Genomic DNA, 20,897 nt, shown 5'->3' on the forward strand with positions numbered 1-20,897 from the left:
TGGACAGGCTTTGATGGTGCCTTCCTGCTCAGCGAAGAGGGTCGGACTGTACGGCCATCTGTCGGGAGGACTTTGGTGGTGCTTCCTTACCAGGTGAAGTGTGTTGAACTGCATGGCCACATGTAGTGAGGGCTTTGATGTTGCCTTCCTGTTTGGAAGAAGAGGTTTGGATTGCTTGGCCATCTGTTGGGACAGTTTTGGTGTCGCCTCCGTGCTTGCAGAAGAGTGTCAGACTGTATGGCCATCTGTCAGGAAAGTTTAGGTGGTGCCTTCCAGCCTGACAGAAAGGATTGCACTGAATGGCCATCTGTCAGCAAGGCTTTGATGGTGCCTTCCTGTCTGGAGAAGAAGTTTGGACTAGACGGCCATCTGTCCAGTCTGAACTTGGATGGTATCTTCCTGCTTGGCAAAGAGGGTGAGACTGCATGGCCATCTGTTGCGAGGGCTTGGATGGTACCTTCCTCCCTGGAAGAAGAGGATCGGACTGGATGAAGAGGATCTTTTGGGATGGCTTTGGTGGTGCCTTCCTGCTTGGGAAGAAGAGGATCTGTTGGGATGGCTTTGGTGGTGCCTTCCTGCTTGACAAAGAAGGTCAGATTGTATGGCCATCTACAGCAAGTGCTTTGATGGTGCCTTCCGGCCTGATGAAGAGAATCAGACTGGACAGCAGTATGTGAGTGGGCTTTAATGGTGCCTTGCTGCTTAGCAAAGAGGGTCGGACTGTATGGCCATCTGTCGGGAGGGTTTGGGTGGTGACTTCCAGCCCGACGAAGAGCATCAAATTGGATGGTAATCTGTTAGGAGGGCTTCCATGGTGCCTGCTTGGCAGAATGGGTTTGATGGTGCCTTCTGGCCTGATGAAGAGCATCGGACTGGACGGCCATGTGTCAAGAAGGCTTAGATGGTACTTTCCTGCCAAAAAGGATGATTGGACTGCATGGCCATCTGTCAGGAGGGCTTGAATGGTGCCTTCCTGTCTGACGAAGAGGATCAGACTGGGTGTCCCTGCAGGGATTTCCCTCTGAAGATGGGAACCTTGTCATTGAAAAGAGAGGGGGGATTAATAAACCCTGTGATAACAACGAGCGGCGAATAAAGGAGATCGTTCGGAGAGTCTCGTTTCTGGACTCTTGGAGACGAGGCGGAAAGGGGAAGGGGGGGAAACCGACCCAGCGCCAAACCGCAACCATATGCCTGTGATATGGATGCTCCCGACGTCCCCCGAGAGCGGAGGGAAAAAAAAGAAGAAGAGACACAATGCCCTTCCCAGACAGACGACTGGCTGCGCTCGACGCCGCCTACCCCAGAGTTGGGCTTCAGAGCGGCGGGTTCGCACAACTCAGACACAATCGCTCTGGAGAGGAAAAGGAGGGTGGCTTCTTTTTTTTAGGAAGGGGGAAAAGGCGAGAAACCGTCCAGATCCGTTTCTCAAACCGTCCGGGGAAAAGACGACGAGCATCGGACGGAGAACGAGACCGAAACTTTTCCTGCCGCCTCGCCTTTTCCTCCTCATCTTCAACATGAAGGTCCTCTTCTTGGTACTGAGTGTCTTTTGGTCGGCGAAAGGAGACCCTCTGCCAGGTAAGCGGGGTCGGAAACCGGCAACAAGAAGGCCTCTGAGCGTAAGCAGAGTGCCACCTTGGTGCAGGGACCACCCAGAGCCCCAAGAACGAATTGGAGAGTGTCTCGAAAATTGATTCTAAAACAAATTTTCTTGGCTTTTCGTTTTCGGAAGGGTTTTCGCCTTTGTGTTCTGGATGCTGTTTGGTAATGTCCGTCGGCACTGTACGCGCCACAGCCCAATGGCCAAAGGGCTCCAAAGGGTCACCTGAAGCCTTGGAGTAGCACCAGAGCGCGTCCAAAGTGCCATAGACGGATATGTCAAGGCAAGCGGGGAATTTACTCTGTTATGCAAGACCCAACCCCGGCCAATATCTGACAATTTCCAAACCGTTCATGGTCTTCGGAATGATTCGTTATCCAAATATTCGCATGGGCGAAGGAAAGATGTGGCGTTTGTTGAATGCTTGTGAGGCCTGGCATCAGGGATCAGGGTTCAAATCCTGCTCAGACTTAGAGACATGCTCTCGGCCTCAAAGGAAAGGAGTTTCTACTGTAATCTATCCATCCATCCATCTATGTCTGTACCATGGAGGCTGCCAATAGGTGAAGTGGCCCCTGGGTGGGCTGCTGCTGGGTGAAGTGGCCCTGGGAAAGAAAGGTGACATGTGTATGAGGGGAAGGGAGGAAAGAAAAGATTGGAGAAGAAAGGAAGGTAGAAAGAAAGAAAAACTGAGGGAAGAGGAAGGAAAGACAGGATGATGAGAAAAAGAAGGGAAAGAAAGAAAAAGGAAGGAAGGTGGGAGGAGAAAAAAAGGAGGGAAAAGGAAAAGGGAAGGAAGGAAAGTAGAAGGGAGAAAGAAATAGGAGGAAAGGAGGGAGAGGGGAAAGAAGGAAGGAAGGAAGGAAGGAAGGAAGGAAGGAAGGAAGGAAGGAAGGAAGAAAGGGGGAAAAGAAGGGAAAAGGAGGAAAGGAGAAGGAAGAAAAGGAGGGAAGGGAAAGAAAGGTGAGGGGAAGGGAGGTAGGGTGAGAAAGAAAAGGATGGAAAGGGAAAAAGAAAAAGAAGGAGAGAAGGAAGGAAAGAAAGGAAAGGGGAAGGAAGGATGGAAAGCAGAGGGGAGAAAGAAATGGGAAAGGAAGGAAAGGGAGAAAGAAGGAAAGGAGGAAGGGAGAGGGAAAGAAAAGGAGGGAAGGAAGGAAAAAAAGGAAAGAGGAAGAAAGGAACGGGGAAAGAGAAAGAAGGGATGGAAGCAGGGGGATAATGCCAGATATACATGCCAACAACAACAACAACAACAACAGTAACAGAAGAAGAAGAATGGCTTTCCAAACATCCAGACTAAACCAGCCGCTGCCAAGGCCTGAAATCCTGCATCGCTTGGCAAATTTAGGGCAAGCTTTGCATCCTCCGGGATCCTATTAGAACATGAACCAAAAATAACCCATAATCCCCCAAATATTGATGGGTTTTGCATAACTCTAAAGGCCGGGAATCGTGTTTTTTTGAAAAATGGAGGCCGTGATCGCAGAACCCGAATGTAGAAATCCCATTATCGATGGATAATAGGATTGCTGAAACGAGGATCGTCAGTGGAAGCGTACTTCCCATGGAATCCATCCAGAGAAAGGTAGATCAGGTCAGCTTTGCAAGACCTGAGCTGCACGGAGATTCGGTCGAAAAGGCGCTGTCCGTTTAAGAACCCGCTTGGATCCAGTCTTGGATCAGATATGCTGTGCCTCTTCTTCGGAGAAAAACAGAAACTATAAAGCCTCGATCCAGACACAGGCCGAGGCCTGGCCTCCAGATGCCTTTCTTGGCCCAGGCGCCAGAGCCGCAAAAAACAGAGGGAGAGGCTCCATTTCCGGAGAGAGCTCTCAGAGTTTGCCAAAAAGGGGACCCCTAAGGGCCATCTAGACTGACCCCAAGCTAAATCTCTTCTTATGGGAGAGAGATACAAGGCAGGAGTGGGTTGAACTGAATGACCACCTGTCAGGAGGGTTTGGATGGTGGCCTTCCTGCCTGGAAGAACGGAGCTTGACTAGATAACCCTTGGGGGTCCCATCCCACTCAAGGATGCGATGTCACTCTTTCTCCATGAACCTGCAAATGACTATGAAGCTGGATGGTTATCTGTCGGGAGGGATCGGATTGTATTGTCATTCCTGGAAGAACAAGGTTTGACTAGATAGCCTTTAGGATCTCTTCCAACTCGAGGATTCTATGAAATGGACCCAATGTTTACAGTGTTCCAGCAATGTGGGAGCGTGGGCAAGGATGGAAGAGTCTCCTCCTCTTTTACTTCTCCTCCTCCTTCTTCTTTTCTCTTTTTTCCCCCCTTCTTCGTTTCCTTGAAACACGAGAGATTAGTTCATGAGATAAAGGAACAAACAGGCTTTTGATTGGGTTGCCAGCTGGCTGGCGGCCTTTGTGGAAACTATGCTCGGCTCCAGACTGGAAGAGGAGGCAAAAGAAAGAGGCCGGGATCAGGGAACTGCCGAAAAGTTGAACCATTTGTGACGCCTGCGTTTGGTCGGGAACCCTGATGGAGCCCCAAAGGTCATCTACCCCAACCCTGTTTTTATACACAATGCAATGGCGGCACCACGTAACCCTTCCCAACAGATGGCCAGAGGGAGTCGTCCACCACTTTATTGATGCTGTGAGTTGTAGTTTCTCAAGGGCCTTCATCTTACTGACCTTAAGAACACCAAAACTACAAATCGCCCTGAGATAATGGCAGTGAAAGTGGTGTTGCCTGGGGGGGCCCTAATAATAATAATAATAATAATAATAATATTGTAGAGCCAACTGACATTATACACCCATGTGACAGATCCATGGTCCATATATTGAAATGATATGGGAAACGCATGAAGGAGAGAAAGGCCAAGGACCTTGTCAAACTGTGACTCACGGGGTTCCTTAGCACCGAGCTTGCCCAAATGGTATCCAACCACATTCATTTTACAGTGTAGATGCACCCAAGGTGAAAATAAGAACAAGAACAATAATAACAACAATACAAATGATACCAAGTCTGGTCCCATATTCTCATCCTCTGCAAATAGCATCAAACCAATAATACCAATAATAATAATCCCACCAATAAATAATAATAATTATAATAATTATAATAACTCAAAGGCTGCCTCCAGTCCAGTCCCATGTTCTCGTCCTCCGCACATAGCATCAAACCAATAATATCAATAATAATTATAATAATAGCTCAAAGGCTGCCTCCAGTCCAGTCCCATATTCTCATCCTCTGCACATAGCATTAAACAATTAATACCAATAATAATAATATCAATAATAATAATAACAATAATAATGATAACTCAAAGACTGCCTCCAGTCCGGTCCCATGTTCTCGTCCTCCGCACATAGCATCAAAACAATAATAGCAATAATAATACCAATAATAATATCAATAATAATTATAATAATAGCTCAAAGGCTGCCTCCAGTCCAGTCCCATATTCTCGTCCTCTGCACATAGCATTAAACCACTAATACCAATAATACCAATAATACCAAGAAGCTGAAGAGATCAAGAGAACGTGGCGAGATTATACAGAAGATCTGTATAGGAAGGATAACAATATTGAGGATAGCTTTGACGGTGTGGTGAATGAATTAGAACCAGACATCCTGAGGAGTGAGGTTGAATGGGCCTTAAGAAGCATTGCTAACAACAAGGCAGCAGGAGACGACGGGATCCCAGCTGAACTGTTTAAAATCTTAAAAGATGATGCTGTCAAGGTGATGCATGCCATATGCCAGCAAATATGGAAAACACAAGAATGGCCATCAGACTGGAAAAAATCAACTTACATCCCCATACCAAAAAAGGGAAATGCAAAAGACTGCTCCAACTTCCGTACAGTGGCCCTTATTTCTCATGCCAGTAAGGTAATGCTCAAGATCCTGCAAGGAAGACTCCAGCAATACATGGAGCGAGAGTTGCCAGATGTTCAAGCTGGGTTTAGAAAAGGCAGAGGAACGAGAGACCAGATTGCCAATATCCGCTGGATAATGGAGAAAGGCAGGGAGTTTCAGAAAAACATCTACTTCTGCTTCATTGACTATTCTAAAGCCTTTGACTGTGTGGATCATAATAAATTGTGGCAAGTTCTTGGTGGGATGGGCAGACCAAGCCACCTTGTCTCTCTCCTGAGGAATCTGTACAAGGACCAAGTAGCAACAGTAAGAACTGACCACGGAACAACAGACTGGTTCAAGATTGGGAAAGGCGTACGGCAAGGCTGCATACTCTCACCCAACCTCTTTAACTTGTATGCAGAACACATCATGCGATGTGCGGGGCTGGATGAATGCAAAGCTGGGGTGAAAATTACTGGAAGAAACATTAACAACCTCAGATATGCAGATGACACCACTCTGATGGCCGAAAGCGAGGAGGAGCTGAGGAGCCTTCTAATCAAGGTGAAAGAAGAAAGCGCAAAAGCCGGGTTGCAGCTGAATGTCAAAAAAACCAAGATGATGGCAACAAGAATGATTGACAACTGGGAAATAGAGGGAGAAAATGTGGAGGCCGTGACAGACTTTGTATTTCTAGGTGCAAAGATTACTGCAGATGCAGACTGTGGCCAGGAAATCAGAAGACGCTTACTTCTTGGGAGGAGAGCAATGTCCAGTCTCGATAAAATAGTAAAGAGTAGAGACATCAGACTGGCAACAAAGATCCGCCTAGTCCAAGCCATGGTATTCCCTGTAGTCACATACGGATGTGAGAGCTGGACCATAGGGAAGGCTGAGCGAAGGAAGATCGATGCTTTTGAGCTGTGGTGCTGGAGGAAAGTGCTGAGAGTGCCTTGGACTGCGAGAAGATCCAACCAGTCCATCCTCCAGGAAATAAAGCCCGGCTGCTCACTGGAAGGAAGGATACTAGAGACAAAGTTGAAGTACTTTGGCCACATCATGAGGAGACAGCAAAGCCTAGAGAAGACAATTATGCTGGGGAAAGTGGAAGGTAAAAGGAAGAGGGGCCGACCAAGGGCAAGATGGATGGATGGCATCCTTGAAGTGACTGGACTGACCTTGAAGGAGCTGGGGGTGGTGGCGGCCGACAGGGAGCTCTGGCGTGGGCTGGTCCACGAGGTCACGAAGAGTCGGAGACGACTGAACGAATGAACAACAACAACAACCAATAATAATATCAATAATAATAATTATACTAGCTCAAAGGCTGCCTCCAGTCCATTCCCATATTCTCGTCCTCTGCACATAACATTAAACCACTAATACCAATAATAATAATATCACTAATAATAACAACAATAATAATAATAAACTCAAAGACTGCCTCCAGTCCGGTCCCATGTTCTCGTCCTCCGCACATAGCATCAAACCAATAATACCAATAATAATAAGCCCACCAATAATAAGAATAATATCAATCATCATCATCATTATAATAACTCAAAGGCTACCTCCAGTCCAATCCCATATTCTTGTCCTCCACACATAGCATCAAACTGTAATATATTCCCTCTATACATCTAGGCCAATATCATAATTGAATTAAATTATTTCCAATAGCAAATTTAATCCATCCTTCCTATTCTAAGGCTTTGGATGCTGGAAGGATGCCTCCGAAGCCCTAGTGGCAGAGAGTTCCGCCAGTTAACAAATTACTTCCTCATTCAACTTCCCTTTTTTTTTGTATTTCTTTCTCTTATTCACCAGGAGGCATTTGCTGGTTGCAGCAGGGCCGGGAGGCGAAGTGCACCATGATACTCCGGACGGGAATCTCCTGGGAGGAATGTTGTGCCAACGGGAATGCTGACCGGGCCTGGTCCAATGCCTCCCACCCAGACAACAAGATCAGCCTCCTCCGCATCCTTGGCCTGGTCACCTGCCATCCTTGCAAAGGTACAACACTGCGGAGCAAAGACTATATCTATATATGTTTATATCTATCTATCTATCTATCTATCTATCTATCTATCTATCTATGGGGAACTACAACTCCCAAGGGCCTTGAGGTCGGCTTGGGATGGCAAGGAACCAGCAGGCTGAGGAAAGTGTTCCCACATCCATCCATCTATAAATCTATAAACACAATAAAAGTGAAAATCTGTATGTGTGTATGTGGCTGGGGTGTCCAGTTACACAAACAAGCTCCTGCCTCCACAAACAACTACAGCTCCCACTGCTCTTGAGATACCAAAGGCCCTCCTTCCAATGACATTGCAGGCTATAGAGAGCACCATGAACAAGAGCCCTGCCAGTGTCCTCCACAAACACCATACTTCCCCATCTCCCAAGAGAAGTCTTTAATATAGGGACCATTTCATCCTCCACCACAGACATCCCAGTGTTCCTTACTCTCCCCATTGGTGTGGAATTTGCATGAGCCCCACCTACTGTTTCTCCCTTAACCTTTTCCTATTCTTTTCTATGACACACAGCAAACAGAGGAATTGATCAGCAACTGAACATACTAGAGAAGTTTGGGGAAATTCACCATGATTTAGGGAATTTTAGGTTATGTGATGTATAGTTCACCTGCAATATAAGACCACTCTGAACCTACCAACAATGGACCTGGAACTAACTTGGCACGCAGAACCCCCATGACCAACAAAACATACTGGAGGTCTTTGGGGGATTTATAGGAGTTGTAGTTCACCTACATCCAGAGTGCACTATGAAGTCAAACAATGATGGATCAGGACCAAACTTGGCATGCATACCTGATATGCCCACATTTGAATACTGGTGAGTTTTGAGGGGAATTGGCCTGGACATTTTGGAGTTGTAGGTACTGGGATGTATAGTTCACCTGCAATCAATGAGCACTGTGAACTCCACCAATGATGGAATTGGACCAAACTTGGCACACAGAGCACCCATGACCAGCAAAAATACTGGATATCTTTGGGAAAAATTCACCTTGATTTGGGGGAGTTGTAGTCCACCTATATCCAGAGAGCCCCGTGAACCCAAATACTGATGGATCTGGATCAAACTAGGCATACATACCTGACATGCCGAAATATGATTACTGGAGGGCTTTGAGAGGAACTGACCTTACTTTCTGGGAGTTGTAGTTCACCCACAATCAGAGAAACTGTAACCTCCACTGATGATGACCCTGGGCCAAACTTGGCACACAGAACTCTCATGACTAACTCAACCTATTGGAGGGGTTTGAGGGAACTGACTCACCATAGTGGGAGTTGTAGTTTACCCTACAGAGAGAGAGCACACTGAACCCCACCCATGATGCATCCAGAGCAAACTTGCCCAATATAACAAACTTTAAGTACTGATTGAGTTTCTCTGAGTTAACTTGGCATGATGTGAGTTGTAGTTCACTCACAACCTTATGCATTTTGTACAATTAATAAATTGACTTTTTCAAACAACCCGGGCAACGCCAGGTACCCAAACTAGTTATTAATAATTATCAATTATTATAATTATATGTAGAGACTATACTCCTATTGATGCAGCCTAGAATAGCATTGGCCTTTTTCGCTGCTGTATCACATTCATGGCTCTCATTCTGTTTGTGGTCTGTTAAGACTCCCTAGATCCTTTTTATCAAACCATTTATTTATATTACTTTCTTATACATAGACACTAGATTCCTATTGATGCAGCCTAGAATTGTATTAGCCTTTCTCGCTGCCGCATCACACTGTCGACTCAAGTTCATCTATTAAGTCTCCTAGATCTCTTTCAAATTTTACATTTTCTCCCCATTTTCCTCCCAAACACACAGCCAGACATCTGCTGTGTTTCAAGGGAAATGATCTTTTTTTTATCCCCACCAGACATTTTTTTTGACCCCATATGACCTATGGACACAAAGCCGGCGTCTGTCTCGCTCATTCTTTCATTCTTTCCTTCTTTTCTTTCCCAGCTCGTTCATGTTTTCGTGTCACGGCAGCCCAAACAGGAGCTCCCATTGTCCAGTAAAGGGCAGTTCGTGGTCGGAGTCTCGTTCGGAACGTTTTGGGGGCAAATCAGGGTATAAATAAACATACTAATACGAAATCCCATTCCCTTCCCATTTTTCGAACCCCTGAAAACCTATTAATTTTCATAGTATTGGGGTTCATGTTTATAGATTATCATAGCCTCCTAGAGTGCAAAAGACCCTAAAGACCATCCAGTCCAATTCATTGTCAGGCAGGAAGGCACAATCAAAGTCCTCCCAGCAGATGGCTGTCCAGCCCCCTTCCTCGTCAATGGGACTTTTGTTTCAATATGGCTCTCATTATTACCTTCTCTTCTCCAAGCTAAACTTCCCCAGCTTCTTCAACAGCTCCTCATAGGGATTCATAGACTCCAACTGATGCAGTCTGAAATGGCATTGGCCTGTGTCACACCTGTGGCTCACTTTGTGGTCCACTAAGACCCCTAGATCCCTTTCACATGGACTATGACTTCCCTTGACGTGGACACTGGACTCCTATGGACGCAGCCTGGAATCACATTGGCCTTTTCCGCTGCTGCGTCACACATGTGGCTCACTTTGTGGTCCACTAAGACCCCTAGATCCTTTTTACATGGACTATGACTTCTCTTGATGTAGACACTGGAGTCCTACAGATGTAGCCTGGAATCACATTAGCCTTTTTTGCTGCTGCGTTACAATCTAGGTTCAATTTCAGCTTGATATATAGGAGACACTGCATATGAGAGACACTGGACTCCTAAGGACACAGCCTGGAATCGAATTGGCCTTTTTCGCTGCTGTGTCACACTCTTGGCACAGCTTGTGGCCATCCTAGCTTCGTCTATTTTGACATGTCCTTCCTTCTCTTCTTCCTAGAGACCTGTGATGGGGTGGACTGCGGTCCAGGCAAGGTCTGCCGCATGAAGCACGGGCGTCCGCACTGCACTTGCGCCCCGGATTGCTCCAGTCTGCCCCGGAAGCTGCAGGTCTGCGGCTCAGATGGCTTCACCTACCGGGACGAGTGTGACCTGCTGACCGCCAAGTGCCGTGGCCACCCGGACCTGGAGGTCATGTACCAGGGACGATGCAAAAGTAAGCAAGTTGTTCCCACAGATGATGATGATGATGATGATGATGATGATGATGTTTAGAATCCTATTCATATCCTAGCTCTCTAGGTCCTCTGGCGTGACTCTATAGCAGGCCTGGGACAACTTTGGCCCTCCAGGTGTTTTGGACTTGAACTCCCACAATTGGGAGTTGGAAGTCCAAAGCACCTGGAGGGCCAAAACTGGTCCAGGCCTGCTCTATAGCCAACATCTAAGTGTTCTTTTTAGGCTCTGTAGTGTGATTCTGTGGCCAACTTCCAATGAGATAAGCTATGGAATATTATTGTTGTTGTTACTGTTGTTGTTATTGATTTTATTAGTAATTCTATTAGACTCACACTAGGGAACATCCAGATGCCTGAAGTGTTCTATTTAGGCACTCTGGCATGACACCTCTAGGCATTTGTATGTTCCCTAGTGTAATAGTAATAATATTATTATATGGCTTATTTTACTGGAAGTTGGCTACTACTACTACTACTACTACTATTATTATTGCTACTACTATTAGGAACACACTAGGGAACATACAGAGGCCTAGAGATCTATATAAATAAAAATGTAATGTTCGTTTCTGGGATTAACAGAACTCAGAAACCACTGGACAAATTGACACCAAATTTGGACACAAGACACCTAACAACCCAATGTATGTCCTTCACTCACAAAAACACTGAAAAACACAGCAGAAGGGACTTAAAAAGCCCCCAAAAGCTAAATGACGAAAAGCTAAAGACAATACAGGAAAAGGGGAAGAAAGAGGGAGGGAAGGGGAGAAAAGGGGGAAAGAAAGAAGGAAAGGGAGAAAGAAGCATGGAAGCAAAGAGAGAAGGAAGGAAGGCAAGAGGTAGAGAAGGAAAAAAGGAAAAAGAGAGGGAAGGAAAGAAAAAGGGGGAGGAAGGAAAGTTAGAGAAGGAAGGAAGGAGAGAAGGAAAGAAAAAAGGGAAAGAAGGAAGGAAAGAGGGAGCGAAGGAAGGGAAGGAAGGCAAGAGGTAGAGAAGGAAAAGAGGAGAAAGAGAGGGAGGGAAAGAAAAGGGGGGAGGAAGGAAAGTTAGAGAAGGAAGGAAGGAGAGAAGGAAAGAAAAAAGGGAAAGAAGGAAGGAAAGAGGGAGTGAAGGAAGGGGGAAGATATAGAGAAAGAGGGAAGGAAGGAAAAAAGGAAAGAGAGAAGGAAGAAAAGACAGACAGCAGAAGAGAAAGAAAAAGGGGGAAGGAAGACAAGAGATAGAGAAGGAAGGAAGAAGAGAAGGAAAGATGGGAAGGAAGGAGGAAAGAGGGAGTGAAGGAAGGAAGGAAAGAGGGAGTGAAGGAAGGAGGGAAAGAAGGAGAGAAAGAGGGAAGGTTGGCCACAGCAAAGCGTGGCGGGTACAGCTAGTAAATAATAATAATAATAATAATAATAATAATAATAATAATCACCATCATCATCATCATCATCATCATCATCATCATCATCATGGCCGGGCTTTAGCACAGCTGGTTAGTCACCAGCAGCAGTACATCTTACCAATCGGACTCCTGCAGTCAGCATCCCACGACATTTGTTTTGGACGGCTCTGCAAAGTTTCTTTGTAGTCTCACAATATATTCCGCACCCACTTTGTCACATGCTGTCTTGACATTACGTCCTCTCCATAAACTGAAACAATTTCACATGAATCACAGTGGCATTCATACCCTTAGCATTTAAGTAGTATATTACAGCGCAAACTTTGCACTTGGAAGGAAACGGGATGAGGACGCTCATCTCTAACCTTCACCACAATGCCAGTCAATGAGCTACTGAACTACTCAACAGGGCCAAATGCAAGATACTCCACTTAGGCAGAAAATAGGAAAGGCAAAGATACAGAATGGGGGACGATGCCTGGCTCAACAGCAGGACGTATGAGAAAAATCTTGGAGTCCTTGTGGGGAGGAAGGTGAACATAAGCCAAAAATGTTATGCGGCGGCGGCAAAAAAAAGCCAATCGGATTTTGTCCTGCATCAATAGGAGTCTAGTGCCTAGATCCAAGATAGTCATGCTACCCCTCTATTCAATTCTATTCTATTCTATTCTATTCTATTCTATTCTATTCTGGGCAACGCAATTGAAGGGAGATGTTGACTCTAAGCTGGAATGTGTCCAGCAGAGAGTGACTCAAAGGATCAAGGGTCTGGAGAACAAGCCCTATGAGGAGTGGCTTAAAGAGCTAGGCATGTTTAGACTGCAGAAGAGAAGTCTTAGAGGAGACATGATGAGAGCCATGGATAAATATGTTAGGGGAATTTTATTTATTTATTTATTTATTTATTTATTTATTCCTGCATTTATTAACCGCCGCTCTCAGCCCTAGGGCGACTCGCAGCGGTGTACAGCACACAAAAGACAATTTACAATGAGCCAAGACGACAAAACCAACATATCACTACTACACATCATCTAATTACACTAAAATAATCCGCTCCGTCTTATCGTAGAATCATAATCAATCTCGTAGTCGTAGTCCGTTCCAGTTGTCATTTCCAGTTACTATAGCACTCAGTTAAATGCCTTATCGAATAGCCATGTCTTCAGGCTCTTACGGAAGGCCATAAGGGAGGGCGCCTGTCTGATGTCAGCAGGGAGGGTGTTCCACAGCCGGGGGGCCACCACCGAGAAGGCCGTCTCTCTCGTCCCCGCCAGACGTGCCTGTGAGGCAGGCGGGATCGAGAGAAGGGCCTCCCCAGATGATCTCAAGGTCCTCGTGGGCTCATAGGCCGAGATGCGGTCCGAGAGGTACTTTGGGCCGGAACCGTTTAGGGCTTTGTAGGATAGCACCAGCACCTTAAATTGGGCCCAGTAGCAGATCGGCAGCCAATGGAGCTGGAACAGCAAGGGCGTTGTATGCTCCCTGCGTCCTGCTCCTGTTAGTAACATGGCTGCCGCGCGCTGGACTAGCTGAAGATTCCGGGCCGTCTTCAAGGGCAGCCCCACGTAGAGAGCATTGCAGTAGTCAAGGCGGGATGTGACCAGAGCATGTACCACCGTGGCCAAGTCAGACTTCCCAAGGTACGGGCGCAGCTGGCGCACGAGCCTAAGCTGTGCAAATGCTCCCCTGGTCACCGCCGAGACCTGGGGATCCAGGCTCAACGATGAATCCAGGATCACACCCAAGCTGCGAACCTGCGCCTTCAAGGGGAGTGCGACCCCATCCAGCACAGGCTGTAACCCTATACCCTGCTCGGCCTTGCGACTGACCAGGAGTACCTCTGTCTTGTCTGGATTTAATTTCAGTTTGTTCGCCCTCATCCAGACCATTACAGCGGCCAGGCACCGGTTCAGGACCTCGACAGCCTCCTTAGTAGCAGGTGGAAAGGAGTGACAGAGTTGGACATCATCTGCGTACAGATGACACCGCACCCTGAAACTCCGGATGATCTCACCCAGCGGCTTCATGTAGATATTAAACAGCATGGGGGACAATATAGAGCCCTGTGGAACCCCACAGGTCAAAGGCTGTGGTGTTGAACAGGAGTCCCCCAATAACACCTTCTGGGTACAGCCCTCCAGAAATGACTGGAGCCACTGCAAAGCAGTGCCCCCAAGACCCATTTCCGCAAGACGCCCCAGAAGGATACCGTGGTCGACGGTATCGAAGGCCGCTGAGAGGTCCAGGAGCACCAACAGGGACACACTCCCCCTGTCTAGCTCCCGGCGCAGATCATCCACTAAGGCGACCAAGACCGTCTCGGTACCATGTCCCGGTCTGAAACCAGACTGTGCCGGATCCAGATAATCCGTGTCTCTCAAGAATACCTGGAGTTGTGAGGCCACCACGCTTTCCATGACTTTGCCCAAAAAGGGAAGATTGGAAACAGGCCGAAAGTTGTCAAATTTAGTGGGGTCTAGTGATGGTTTCTTCAACAGCGGTTTTATAATAGCTTGTTTTAAGCTCGCTGGAATCTTGCCTTCCCGAAGGGAGGCATTAACCACCACCGTTACCCACTCAGCCAATCCCCCTCTGGCCTCCTTCAGAAGCCAGGATGGGCAGGGGTCTAGGATGGACGTGGTGGGCCTCATTCCTCCAAGTATCTTGTCCACATCCTCGGGCTTCACAAACTGAAAAGAATCCATCAAAATAGGACAAGCAGGTGCTCGTGTCACATCCTCAGAGACTGCATTTAACATGGTGTCCAGCCCAGAACGGATCAAAGCGACTTTGTCTGCAAAGAACCGAGCAAATGCTTCACAGCGCGTGACCGAATTGTCAGGGCTCCCGCCTGAAGTGGCGGGAGTTAAAAGACCTCTGACAATCCGAAACAACTCCGCCGGACGGTTTTTTGCAGACGCAATAGTGGCCGCAAAGAAAGTTTTCTTTGCGGCTTTTATTGCCGCAGCATATGCCCTTAGAAAGGACACAAACCGTGCTCGATTTGGCTCGCTTGGGTCCGAGCGCCACACGCTCTCTAGTTCCCTCTTCCTTCGCTTCATCACTGCCAGCTCCTCAGTAAACCAAGGAGCTGGTTTAGCTCGGCTACTTGAGAGGGGACGTTCCGGAGCGATCATGTCAATTGCCCTGGTCATCTCCCCATTCCAGAGAGCGACCAAGGCCTCGACATGGTCACCTACCGAGGTGGCGGGAAAATCCCCAAGAGCCGTCAGGAATCCATTCGGATCCATAAGCCTCCTGGGGCGGACCATCTTAATGGGTCCTCCGCCTTTGCGGAGGTTAGGGGGCGCAGTGAGCCTAAATCTGATCAGGAAGTGGTCGGTCCATGGCAACGGAGAGATGGACAACTCCTCCACACCGCCACCCTGCTCCCATCCCTGGCAGAAAACCAAGTCCAATGTATGTCCAGCACAGTGGGTGGGGCCAGTTATTTGTTGGGACAGCCCCATGGTTGCCATGGCAGACATGAAGTCCTGAGCCGCTCCTGTGAGGGTCGCCTCGGCATGGATGTTGAAGTCCCCCAGCACAAGAAGCCGTTGAGACTCCACCACCAGGCTCGAGACCACCCCCGCTAGCTCAGGTAGGGAGACTGTAGTGCAGCGAGGTGGACGGTACACTAGCAGAATCCCTATTCTGTCCCGGTCACCCACCCTCAGGTGGACGCATTCGAAATTTGTAGTCTGCGGGATGGGACTCCTGGTCAGATGGATGGAATCTCTATAGACCACTGCGACCCCGCCTCCCCGTCCTCCGGATCTCGGTTGGTGCTGTACGGAGAAGCCTGGAGGACAAAGCTGGGTAAGATTTACGCCTCCAGCTTCATCCAACCAGGTCTCCGTGATGCACGCCAGATCTGCCCGCTCATCCAGAATTAGATCCTGGATCCAGGTCGTTTTTCCGTTGACAGATCTGGCGTTCAACAGCACCACCTTCAATCCAGAGGGCCCGCTCACCTGGTTACACCAATTTACCTTAGGAGACCGGTTGGGGATTGTTAATGTAGATAAGCGGTCCGAATTAGGCCAAATTTGAGGAATTCATAGGGAGGAGGGAGCAAGCTTGTTTTCTGTTGTCCTAGAAACTAGGATGTGGGGCAATGGCTTCAAACTACAGGAAAGAAAGGAGATTCCACCTGAACATTAGGACAAACTTCATGACTGTGACAGCTGTTCAGCAATGGAACCCTCTGCCCCCGAGTATGGTGGAGGCTCCTTCTTTGGAGGCTTTGAAACAGAGGCTGGATGGCCATCTGTCGGGGGTGCTTTGAATGCGATTTTCCTGCTTCTTGGCAGAATGGGGTTGGACTGGATGGCCCACGAGGTCTCTTCCAACTCAAGGATTCTATGATTGTATACATACTTTGTAATCTTACTTTCCGGATAACTCTCATTTTATTAGGATCCTAGAGCTACCTAGAGATTTATTATTACTATTACTATTACTATTATTATTATTATTTGAAACATGACAGGACGAGTCCATAGCAGACAAGATCACTCTGCTGGCTGTTATATTGGATTAGACATCGGACACGTCCCAAGTGTCTAGGGCTGTGTGATGTATTGGCGAATAATGAATGAAGATCCCAGTAAGGTGGGCTTTTGCAGCTGGCAGATGGTAATTTTGTCAGCGCTGATTGTGTTTAAGTGCAGGCCAAGGTCTTTAGGCACTGCACCCAGTTCCAGGGTGAGCAAACCAGACACTCTCCACATCAACACTGACAAAGAAACAACAAGAAATACTGTTTACCCACAAGCAGAAAGAAATAATATAGATTAGAAACCAACACTTTCTCATTATTTTATTTTCCAGATCAACAGACTAGGCCACAGCAATGCGTGGCAACGGATAGCTAGTTATTACTGTTATTAATAATAGTAATAGGATCACACTAGGGAACATACATGTGCCTAGAGATTTAATATTATTATTATTATGAATAGCAATACTGATTGGGAAGTGTGTCCTTCCTCCGCAGAGTCCTGCTTGGCCGTGGCCTGCCCGGGGACGCACACCTGCGTGGTGGACCAGACAGGGAGCGCCCATTGTGTGGTCTGCCGTGCGGCCCCCTGCCCAGAGCCCACCGCCCTGGACCGGCCCCTCTGTGGCAACAACAATGCCACCTACCCCTCCACCTGTCACCTGCGCCGAGCCACCTGCTTCCTGGGCCGCTCCATCGGGGTCCGGCATTATGGCGGGTGCGCAGGTAAGACTGGATCGGGGCCCAGGCTCCAAAGGGAGTTCCAAATCCTTCTTGCATTGCAGAATGGTACCATCTCCTTTTGGAGATTTTAAACATTAAACGTTGACATCTTTTCCGCTTTGTTTCTCCAGCCTCAAACAAATCCTCGATGGACCTAGAAGATGATGCCGAAGAAAATTACATCTAAAGCCCGCTTTCTGCTTCCTTGGCCCCAAAAAGGCATTTGCTGCCATTAACGGACAGTCTGGGTTTCGCCGGTATTTATTCCTGCAGAACAAACGGACCAACCGCCTTTAATTTATATCGATCGGCCGAGAAGGTCGCCCGAGGTCACCGAGGCTTTTCTATGGTTCTATGGAGTCTCTTATATATGTATATAATTTAAACCCAAAGCATGTTGTCGCGCTCTGTATGACGCAGACCCTCCTTTTCTCCCTTGACGTCTTGCTCTCTTTCTAATGTTTTAAAGAGCCTATTTTATATATATTTTTGCTATGTTTGCATCCCGATCTTTTCTTATGCGTCGGCTATAGAAGCCCAAAGGTCAACATAAGTTTCCAGACGTAACTTTCATCTATTAAACAGCTTTTGAGGATCTAACATATAATACACTTAACAGATCAATACATTCCTCTACTGGTATTATCCTGGAATATGAAATACATCTGAAATTGGCTGGCCAAATAATAATAATAATAATAATAATAATAATAATAATAATATAAGAATACAATTATATCATAATGTAATAACAATAATAATATTATACTGGTTATAATAATACAATATAATAATTATATAAGAATAGAATAATACATTTATATAATATAAGAACAACAGTAATCATATTATAATGGTTATAACAATATAATAATAAATCTGAAATTGGGCGTCCAAATAATAATAATAATAATAATAATAATAAATTGTTATAATAGTATAACAAACAAACCTTGGCTATCAAACATCTCAGAAATCTCACAAAACTTCACATCTGCTGTACATGGATGACCTGAAGCTGTATGGGAAAACTGAAATCCAGTCTCTGACTAATGCTGTCCGAATCTTTAGCATGGATATCAACATGGAATTTGGTTTGGACAAACGTTTGACAGTGGCACTGAATAATAATAATAATAATAATAATAATAATAATACTTTATTTATACCCTGCTACCATCTCCCAAGTGACTCGGTGCGGCTTACATGAGGTCGAGCCCACAATACATCAGTACAAGCAATAACAACCACAATACAAAGCCAAATACAAATAGTAATACAAAGCAATTAAAAATAAATCTCATACACAAATAGCATAAACATTGAACAATAGCACAAAACACATTTAAAATCTATGGCTGGGCCATATGTAATTAAAGTTAAAAAATAATGCTGGGCATGAACAAGACAGAGGAGGTGGGGCGTTGGTGGAAACGTATAAGCAGTCCTAAATCAGTATAAAGTGCTTTTAGAGAACATAATGCTAAGGGTTCATTATTCTGGGAAGGCACACTGGAACAACCACATTTTCAAGCTCCTCCTAAAGACTGCCAAAGTTGGGGCATGCCTGGTGTCCTTAGGAAGTGAGTTCCAGAGTCGTGGGGCCACCACCGAGAAGGCTCTCTCTCTCGTCTCCACCAATCGTGCTTGCGATGCAAGTGGGAGCGCGAGTAGGGCCTCTCCAGATGATCGAAGAGATCGTGTGGGTTCGTACACAGAAATGCGGCCGTGCAGGTTGGCAGGTCCCAAACCGTTCAGAGCTTTGTAGGTAAGAACTGAGCTGCTGAACTTGCTGACCGAAAGGTTGACAGTTCGAATCCAGGGAGCAGGGTGAGCTCCCACTTCTGCCAACCTAGCAGTTTGAAAACATGCACATGTGAGTAGATCAACAGGTACCGCTCCGGCGGGAAGGTAATGACGCTCTATGCAGTCATGCCGACCACATGACCTTGGAGGTGTCTACAGACAACGGCACCCCTTCGGCTTAGAAATGGAGATGGGCAACACCCCCCAGAGTCAGACACGACTAGACTTAATGTCAGGGGAAACTTTTGCCTTCACTATAAGAATACAATACAACAACAACAATAATAATGGTTATAATAGAATTATATAATAATTATAATAAGAATATGATGGTTATAATAGAATTATATAAGATGTAAGAATATAAGAATACAAGAATATAATATAATAATAATATAGCAGTGACAATAATAGAATTATATAATAAATATATAAGAATAAAATATACTATAATAATTATTATAATTTCTATAATATATTATATATTGATTATATATTAATAATTGAATACAATTATATAATATTATAATAATTATAATTGCAAAGTAATGATAATATAGAAGAAAATGTGGAAAGTCGGCTACGTACTTAATAGTAGTGTGGTGTGATTTGAGTCCCTATGGGGGACAAGGCGGGAATAGAAACAAACAAACAAATAAATACATAATAGATAGTATCTGCACTCATATTGCAGAAGGTCCCAATGGGGAGGAAGCAGGATAATAGAATCATAGAATCAAAGAGTTGGAAGAGACCTCATGGGCCATCCAGTCCAACCCCATTCTGCCAAGAAGCAGGAATATTGCATTCAAATCACCCCTGACAGATGGCCATCCAGTCTCTGTTTAAATAATAATAATTTAAAAATGGTAATAATATAATAGATGGCATCTACACTCATATTGCAGATGGTCCCAATGGGGAGGAAGTGGGGTGATGATGACAATGATAATGATAATAATAATAATAATAATAATATAAAAATGGTAATAATATAATAGATGGCATCTACACTCATATTGCAGAAGGTCCCAATGGGGAGGAAGCAGGATAATAATAATAATAATAGTAATAATTCAATAATGGTAATAATATAATAGATGGCATCTACACTCATATTGCAGAAGGTCCCAATGGGGAAGAAGCAGGATAATAATAATAATAATAGTAATAATTCAATAATGGTAATAATATAATAGATGGCATCTACACTCATATTGCAGAAGGTCCCAATGGGGAGGAAGCAGGATAATAATAATAATAATAGTAATAATTCAATAATGGTAATAATATAATAGATGGCATCTACACTCATATTGCAGAAGGTCCCAATGGGGAGGAAGCAGGATAATAATAATAATAATAATAATAATAATAATAATAGTAATAATTCAATAATGGTAATAATATAATAGATGGCATCTACACTCATATTGCAGAAGGTCCCAATGGGGAAGAAGCAGGATAATAATAATAATAATAATAATAATAATTTAAAAATGGTAATAATATAATAGATTGCATCTACACTCATATTGCAGAAGGTCCCAATGGGGAGGAAGCAGGATAATAATAATAATAATAATAATAATAATAATAATAATAAATTTGAAATGGTAATAATATAATAGAGTGTATCTACACTCATATTGCAGAAGGTCCCAATGGGGAGAAAGGCAAGATAATAATACAATAATAATAATAATAATAATAATTTAAACATGGTAATAATATAATAGATGGCATCTACACTCATATTGCAGATGGTCCCAATGGGGAGAAAGGCAAGATGATGATGGTAATAATAATAATAATAATTTAAAAATGGTAATAATATAATAGATTGCATCTACACTCATATTGGAGATGAGC

General features: G+C 45.2%; 1 protein-coding gene across 1 annotated transcript; it reads left to right on the forward strand.

The window, feature by feature from the left end:
- Window positions 1–1,014: 1,014 nt before the first annotated feature.
- FSTL3 (follistatin like 3) lies at window positions 1,015–17,705 on the forward strand. Its single transcript, XM_060785110.2, has 5 exons — window positions 1,015–1,581; window positions 7,271–7,456; window positions 10,371–10,586; window positions 16,995–17,222; window positions 17,351–17,705. The coding sequence occupies exons 1-5, from the start codon at window positions 1,191–1,193 to the stop codon at window positions 17,404–17,406; spliced, it is 1,077 nt and encodes a 358-aa protein (XP_060641093.2). The 5' UTR covers window positions 1,015–1,190; the 3' UTR covers window positions 17,407–17,705.
- Window positions 17,706–20,897: the final 3,192 nt, after the last annotated feature.

Source organism: Anolis sagrei, chromosome X, assembly GCF_037176765.1.
Source record: "Anolis sagrei isolate rAnoSag1 chromosome X, rAnoSag1.mat, whole genome shotgun sequence".
Classification (NCBI taxonomy): Eukaryota; Metazoa; Chordata; class Lepidosauria; order Squamata; family Dactyloidae; genus Anolis; species Anolis sagrei.